Source organism: Mytilus edulis, chromosome 12 (genome assembly GCF_963676685.1).
Source record: "Mytilus edulis chromosome 12, xbMytEdul2.2, whole genome shotgun sequence".
Taxonomy (NCBI): domain Eukaryota; kingdom Metazoa; phylum Mollusca; class Bivalvia; order Mytilida; family Mytilidae; genus Mytilus; species Mytilus edulis.
Genome location: NC_092355.1, coordinates 45825984 through 45834790, shown reverse-complemented (window position 1 = coordinate 45834790; position 8807 = coordinate 45825984). Strand labels below are relative to the sequence as shown.

General features: G+C 32.7%; 1 protein-coding gene across 1 annotated transcript; it reads left to right on the top strand.

The window, feature by feature from the left end:
- Positions 1-617: 617 nt before the first annotated feature.
- LOC139498593 (glutathione S-transferase A-like) lies at positions 618-8476 on the top strand. Its single transcript, XM_071287052.1, has 6 exons — positions 618-860; positions 1486-1551; positions 2146-2226; positions 5635-5715; positions 7113-7181; positions 8043-8476. The coding sequence occupies exons 1-6, from the start codon at positions 699-701 to the stop codon at positions 8268-8270; spliced, it is 687 nt and encodes a 228-aa protein (XP_071143153.1). The 5' UTR covers positions 618-698; the 3' UTR covers positions 8271-8476.
- Positions 8477-8807: the final 331 nt, after the last annotated feature.

Genomic DNA, 8807 nt, shown 5'->3' with positions numbered 1-8807 from the left:
ATTTTGATTTGAATTGGGAACACTTATTTTTTTACTGTAACCGCTATGGTAAAATCTGCAATCGCTGCTGCAGATTGGACACACTGTATGAGGTGTGCCGGTAGATAATTTGAAACTCGAAACTCGCATATTGATAATGTAAAATTCATATTTAAAAAAAAAATGACACTTCTAAAGTTTGGTTGTCGTTTCAAAAGTGAGGCATTTGCCTCATTTGCCTCCATTTACCGGCTACGGCCATGTTTACAGTAACCTGTGTCCAGAAGATTCTGCAGGATTGGAAACATGATAGAGGGGGGATAGGACCTTTATCGGGACTCCGGGATCGGGTGTTTATAAGCTCGGGATTTCGGGATTGACCCTTTCGGGATCCGGGAATCGTTTTTTTCGGATTTCGGGACATCGGGATTTACTTTATTTAAATTCGGGACCTCGGGAATTCGTTTTTTTAAGTCCGGGATTTCGGGATCAGGACCCCTCCTATCCCCCCTCATGATACCGAAGTTAAAACAAAAAGTATTTTCTGCAATATTTAAATTAACTTTTTAATATCCAGTCAGAACCTTTCAAAATAATTCGAGTCACGACGACGAAAATGGGACGAGTAGTTACCGCGGGTCGAAACTACTCGCAAGGGGCATTTTTCAGGACATCATTGCTTGACTGTTACACCTGTGTCGTTACCTGTACACTATACAATGTCTGGAAGGTTGTTATTCTGGGGCTCTGGTAGTATTCCTTGTTGGAAACCAATGCTTGTACTGGCAGAAAAAGGCATCGACTATGAATCAAAACAAATCAGTTTCAGTGAGAAAGGACACAAAGGACCAGAAGTAATGGCCATCAACCCCCGTGGACAGGTATACACTGTAGTATATACATGTGAAGAAATTTGTTAGGCAGGTAACAACCTCGAGGTAACAACCCCCTGAATGAAGGATATCCCTTAAACGAAGGGTTTATTTTCCTGTTGTAGAAAAGAAAAACAAAAACAACATTTTTAATTTAAAAGGGGAAACAATATATACTTTTCCAAAAGAGGACTGGAGTATTCTTATTTTCAAACACGCTTTACACTTCCTGGTGTCATGATTTCCTACAGTAGGCACACTATTTTGAACAAAATGTTACTATGATACTGTGACTATTTTACTAACTAGATAGTAGTCTGATATATTTCTCTGATGTCAAACTGCTGTATTGCCAGACAAGGTGGGGCCCTAAGTGGCAAAACAGCCTTTGGACATTAGAGTAATAGTCCTAATTTGGTATCATATAAAAAGAAGTATAATTGACAATGAGACAACTCTTCACAAGAGACCAAATATGAGTATTCACATTGACTTTACATGCACATAGCATCTCTTTATAAACAAAAGTATCTAGTAGCCAAAAGTGTACAAAATGAAAATGTTTTTTATGATAACAGCCATAAGGAGCTAAAGTGGCATAAACCAGCCAATAATTAATTATGTTTTTTTCTAGGTGCCAACATTTAAGGATGGAGAAACAGTTATCTGTGAATCTAATGCTATCTGCTTTTGGCTTGAGGTAATTATAAACTGTAAATGTTTTAATTCATGTGCTAATTGTTCATACTTTATGTGATGGACATTACAGCTCCTCTTTTGTTCCTTTGGAGAATAACATTTTAATGTGTTCTCATTATATTTTACCTTATCTTTGATTAAAATTTTACATTGTCATGACTGTGTAACACTGAATGTAAATGTTTGGACTGGAGAATACAGATCTAGACTCCTTATGGAGTTTGAAACAAATATTTCTAGTCAGATGTTCCTGAGTAATACAACTTTTAACAGTCATATTTTACACAATATTTATATGCCTAAGATATCCACATGCTACTTTTTCTAAATTCTCATTTTACTGAATTTTGCCTAAACGATCATTTTTGTTCTTCCAACTATTTCTATATGGAAAAGGGTATATACACGAAATTTAGTATGGCATTCTGATGTCTCATCTGATTTGTATGTTGAAAGAAAAAAAAAAAAGGAAATAATAATATGCCTAAAAGAATACTATGTCTAAAATTATAAATAACAGAATGTAAAAAAATAACTAAGAAATCCCTTCTTATGTTACCAGAAAATGAATTGAAATATGTGTTTTTATTTGCAGTCTATGTATTCAAAGCAGGGAACTGAACTGATACCATCTGATCCTAAAGAGAAAGCTAAAGTTCTGCAAAAGGCTTTTGAAGTAGGTTTATGTTGTTAACTTGAAGTAGGTTTATTTTGTTAACTTGAAGCAGGTTTATGTTGTTAACTTGAAGCAGGTTTATGTTGTTAACTTGAAGTAGGTTTATGTTGTTAACTTGAAGTAGGTTTATTTTGTTAACTTGAAGCAGGTTTATGTTGTTAACTTGAAGTAGGTTTATTTTGTTAACCTGAAGTAGGTTTATTTTGTTAACTTGAAGCAGGTTTATTTTGTTAACTTGAAGCAGGTTTATTTTGTTAACTTAAAGCAGGTTTATGTTGTTAACTTGAAGCAGGTTTATGTTGTTAACTTAAAGCAGGTTTATGTTGTTAATTTGTAGCAGGTTTATGTTGTTAACTTGAAGCAGGTTTATGTTGTTAACCTGAAGTAGGTTTATTTTGTTAACTTGAAGCAGGTTTATGTTGTTAACTTGAAGTAGGTTTATTTTGTTAACTTGAAGTAGGTTTATGTTGTTAACTTGAAGCAGGTTTATGTTGTTAACTTGAAGCAGGTTTATGTTGTTAACCTGAAGTAGGTTTATTTTGTTAACTTGAAGTAGGTTTATTTTGTTAACTTGAAGTAGGTTTATGTTGTTAACTTGAAGCAGGTTTATTTTGTTAACTTGAAGCAGGTTTATGTTGTTAACTTGAAGCAGGTTTATGTTGTTAACCTGAAGTAGGTTTATGTTGTTAACTTGAAGCAGGTTTATGTTGTTAACTTGAAGTAGATTTATGTTGTTAACTTGAAGTAGGTTTATGTTGTTAACTTGAAGCAGGTTTATTTTGTTAACTTGAAGCAGGTTTATGTTGTTAACTTGAAGCAGGTTTATGTTGTTAACCTGAAGCAGGTTTATGTTGTTAACTTGAAGCAGGTTTATGTTGTTAACTTGAAGCAGGTTTATGTTGTTAACTTGAAGTAGGTTTATTTTGTTAACTTGAAGCAGGTTTATGTTGTTAACTTGAAGCAGGTTTATTTTGTTAACTTGAAGCAGGTTTATTTTGTTAACTTGAAGCAGGTTTATTTTGTTAACTTGAAGCAGGTTTATGTTGTTAACTTGAAGTAGGTTTATTTTGTTAACTTGAAGCAGGTTTATGTTGTTAACTTGTAGCAGGTTTATGTTGTTAACTTGAAGTAGGTTTATGTTGTTAACTTGTAGCAGGTTTATGTTGTTAACTTAAAGCAGGTTTATGTTGTTAACTTGAAGCAGGTTTATGTTGTTAACTTGAAGTAGGTTTATTTTGTTAACTTGTAGCAGGTTTATGTTGTTAACTTAAAGCAGGTTTATGTTGTTAACTTGAAGCAGGTTTATGTTGTTAACTTGAAGCAGGTTTATGTTGTTAACTTGAAGAAGGTTTATGTTGTTAACTTCTATTTCATTGTTTCTCTGGTTTTTTTCTCTGTTAGATTGTAGAGATTTATCTCATTGGCAATCACACCACATCATCTTCTTTTTATATCATATATACAACACTCAAGATAGAGATGAGAATCGAACAGATTTATAGGTTTTTGTCTCGCTTGACGGAGTCAAAAAGCGAGACATAGGCATGCTGTTTCCAGCGTCAGCGACAACGAGGAAGACGGCTGCGTCTACAATGTATTATTTTGTGATGAGGTCTAGTTTATGGTGAACCACTAGTGGTAGGTCAAAGATATTAATATGCAGTTGTATTAGTATTGTCACATCTCATTACCATGGGGATTATTTGGCCCTGCCTCCTCAGTTATGGTCTATTGACTTTGAAAATTTGCTTATTTTTCATGTATTAGTTTGTGATTTGGTCTAGTTTATGGTGAACCACTAGTGGTAGGTCAAAGAAATTTGGTATGCAGTTGTATTAGTATTGCATATCGCATTACCATGGGGATTATTTGGCCCCGCCCCCTCAGTTATGGTCTATTGACTTTGAAATTTTTCTTAGTTTTCATGTATTAGTTTGTGATTAGGTCAGTTTATGGGAAACCACTAGTGGTAAGTTAATGATAATTGGTATGCAGTTGTATAAGCATTGGCGTATCTCATGTCCAGGGGATTATTTGGGCCGTGCCCCCTCAGTCATGGTCAATTGAATTTGAAACTTTTGCTTTGTTTTTATGTATTTTAGTTTGTGAATAGGTCAGTTTATGGGATACCACTAGTGGTAGGTCAATGATATTTGGTATGCAGTTGTATTAGCATTGGCACATCTCATTACCGTGGAGATAATTTGACTCCGACCCTTTAGTTATGGTTAATTGACTGAAATTTTGTTTAGTTTACACATATTAGTTTGTGTAAAGGTTTGTTTAAAAGGAACTACTTGTGATAAGTCAATGGTGTTTGTATGTGTTGTATTAGCATCAGCACATCTCAATTCCATGGTTCATTGACTTTGAATATTTGCAAATCTTACATGTTTAAAAAGTGTTGCTATTTTAATTTTCAACATTTGAATTATCCCAGATATTTTGCAATGCATTAAGGAAAGATGTCCTGGATAAAACATGGTAGATCATTATGTATATATTTAAAAATAAAATTGTGCATTGCATATAAAGAACATTGCTATAGACAGGGGTGGCCGTGGAAAAAGATATAGAAAAAACTTATGAAATTTAAAATCTGATATTTATGGAGTGGTGTTTTTTGACAAATCCCTGAAGTGATGAATTAAGAAACTGTAATTACATTTAAAAAATCAAGACAGTCTATTTATGATGTAAAAAGTACATTACATTTTGTCTAAGAAAAGATAATCAATGGCAATCACTACACATTTCTGTGAAACAAAGTATCAGAATTAATAAAGGAAATGCATATAAAACTGATGAAGTCTGGAACTCTTTGCTACCAATTCTCTTTTTCATTGTTTGACAATAAAATAACAAAAGACAATGAACACATGACATTGAGACTTTAGAATCTCAAGGAATTAAAGTGGTAGATAAATATGGTCAGCTGGATGTCTCAAAGTCAGCTAAAAGTGCTTAACCAGATTGCAAGTGTTTGTAAGCTAAGGAACGAATTATTTGAGTGTCTAGGGGATCTGTTGCCAGGCAAACATAGCAAACATATTGTTCCACAACAACAAAACCCGCTTTTTTGTGATAGAGTCCAAATTGTCTGCCTTCCATCCAAGTCAAACCACCTAACAATCTTCAAAACTTATTTCATTTTGCTCCTGTCCTGAATATGCATGAAACATTTGCAAATAGACAGTACCAACAAAAATCAATTGGTGATGATTTTGATAAAAATGGTTGACAAAAAAATGTAAAAATAGATAAATACCATGTGCTATTATTAAGCAGAAAATATTCCTAAAATAACGTATGGTGAGGTTGCATGTATATAATATATATGTCACATTTAGGTTAGTCTATATGGTACACATGTTTTACATAACTTTAAAAAATTATTGTCATTTTTAGTCGGCAGAGAATATGCAAACGAAAGCAATGCAAGGAGTTTTGTATTACTATATGAAAACAAAAGAAGAAGACAGGAAAGAGGTGAGGCTAACTTTTTAAAATAAAACAATTACAAATAAACACTTTATATTCTGCAATTTTTCTCATGAATACAGAATCTTGCATTAATTCATGTAAACTGTCTGCAAAAAAATCATAATAGATCATAATAGGATATTGTAACAATGATAGATTTCACTTATTTTTAAGTTTATCATTATTTGACCCAGTTTTGATACACTGGAAATTATCTGTCCTTCAGTTCTTACAAAATTTAAATAGAATTAATTGAAAACCAATTGAAGGTCATTCCACTTACAAAAATTCCTATTTGATAAGAGAAGTTGGTGAACAATAATAGATTCGCTTAAGTTTCATTGTTTGCAGATTTCACACTAATTCTGAAAATAAATAGATTTAGGTGCTTTGTTCTTGATATTAAATGGAGATAATTTGAAATTAATTCCAAAATTATGAGGTTTGTCTACACTTTTGCTTGAAATAAGGAGATAATTTGCTAGTTCTGGGTTACAACAAACAAATGGAAGTTATTAACGACCTTGACTGGCTATACAGCACTTGCATGGTCGGCCCTGGCTTGGGCCTTTTTGGGCATTTAATCGTAAATATTACTATATGGTAACTTTTGGTTTAAAATGATAGATAACTATTTATAGATTCCAAAAATATATGATTTCTAGGTATTTGTTAGTGCAAACAAATAGCTACTTATATATTTTCACTACCTTTTAAAAGACCAAGTACCTCAGGTAAAAGAAATCAAGGTTCCTAACATTGACCTTTTGTAAGAAAACAGTGGTTAATCAGTTATAATAAATTTAATGTCCCACCTACGATAGTAGAGGGGCATTATGTTTTCTGGTCTGTGTGTCCGTCCATCTGTTCGCCCATCTGTCTGTGCGTCCGTTCGTCCCACTTTAGGTTCAAGTTTTTGGTCAAGGTAGTTTTTGATGAAGATGCAGTCCAATCAACTTGAAACTTAGTACACTTTTTGTTTAAGATATGATCTTTCTAATTTTAAAGCCAAATTAGACTTTTGACCCCAATTTCATGGTCCACTGAACATAGAAAATGAAAGTGGGAGTTTCAGGTTAAAGTTTTTGGTCAAGGTACATTGTAGTTTTTGATGAAGTTGAAGTCCAATCAACTTGAAACTTAGTACACATGTTCCCTATGGTATAATCTTTCTAATTTTAATGCCAAATTAGATTTTTAACCCAATTTCACAGTCCATTGAACATGGAAAATGATAGTGCAAGTGGGGCATCCGTGTACTTTGGACACATTCTTGTTTATTTATTTTTTTTTACGCAAGAAGTTGTTCGGCGAAGATTTTTTTATGAAACGTAAATGCAAATTATTATTATATAAATTTCTGGTAGAAATGAATAGTTATTGAACATCTTGTTCACTTCTAGGAAACCATAAAAGAAAATTTAGACAATTGTAGAAATGAACTAACAGTTTGGGACAAATATCTAGGAGAGGTAAGTTTATAGCTAAATTAAATTGTATTGTTTTCAGTCAAGCTGGTCATTTCATGATGTCATCATATAATGAAAATTTCAGTGTTTCCAGCTCCAAATGCACCCTCATTGTTTCCAATGAGATAAATTGGCCCATCCCCTTCGTGACTTTAAAAGTTTTGTTCTCCTTCAGTCATGATTTGTTGACTTTAAATGTTTGCATAGTTAACATGTAAAAGAATTGACATTTTTAATTTATCATTTGCATTTTACTATCAAAAGCCAAGACCTCTATAGGTCAAGGTTTATAAAAGTTTAACTACAAAAATTACCTTATTACCTAAGTATTTCTCTTACCACTACTACATCTTATTACATGAACACTGGCGGATCCAGAAATTTTCATATGTGGGGGCCCACTGACTGCCTAAGAGGGGGCCCGCTCCGTTCATGCTTCAGTGATTTCCTATATAGTCAACCAAATTTTTCACAGAAAAGGGGGGGGGGGGGGTCGGCCCCTGGGCCTCCCCCTAAATCTGCCTCTGATGAACCTATGCAAGGTCACATTTTGAAATAATTATTGAAGAACTTATAGAAACCAAAAACAGGTCACTGCTTCCCACTGTTATTTCCTTAACTTTATTTATATAATTTTGTTATTTGTTTCATGATGATGAAAATTAATTTTAGAGTTTTTGAAATTATATATTTTTGAGTTTTATAATCACATAGAAATCAAGTCTTTCCACTTTTTGTCTGACTGCTTATAAATGTGTTCAAATGTATATAAAATAAATATTGGTTAACTAACTGATAAAGGTTTCTTTATGGATTGAAAAAGATTTCATTAGCAATAATACAATATATTTGTTTTTTTTTTAGTGTGGACATGACTTTGTTGCTGGTAAACAATTTACCTTAGCTGATATCTTCTTCTTTCCTTTCTTGGCTTGGGCTTGGAGAATGTCTCTTGATTTCAACAAATTTCCCAACATAAAGAAATATTTTGAAAGTGTGAAGGAGAGACCAAGTGTAAAGGCTACATGGCCACCTCATTGGAATGAAGGAGAGGCACAACCAGAGAAAATGGCATACTTGAAGTCTTTATAGACATATTATTGGCTTTACAGTAGTCTGGGACTATCAAAGTTATGATGCATAATTATAAATATAAGATTTGACAATCAAAAGTTCATAATAACTTGATATAATATGATATATATATATAGTAAAATAGAAACTATGTATTGAAGTGTTTGTATATTTATAATAATTTTTTTTGTATGATAATTATAAAAGGATTTTGCTTCATCAAACTCATTTATTACATATTGAAAAAATGCACCTTTTCCCTTGTTTTACTCCATGTTAGATAGTTTGCAATCATACTTCATCTTCTTAAGATATAGTTTGATTGTGTAGATTTTTTATACAACCCCAAAAAAAATTGAGTTTGTCAATGCCATGATGTCGTTGTCTGCGTCTTCAGAAGACACATTTCGTTTTGATACTAGTAGAAGAATGCAAATGTTGAAAATTAGAATAACAATACTCTAACATGTAAGATATGCAATATATTCAAAGTCAAGGAACCATGACTCCAAACCTCCTGCTTTAATGGCAGTTTTAATTATAACATTAACATGA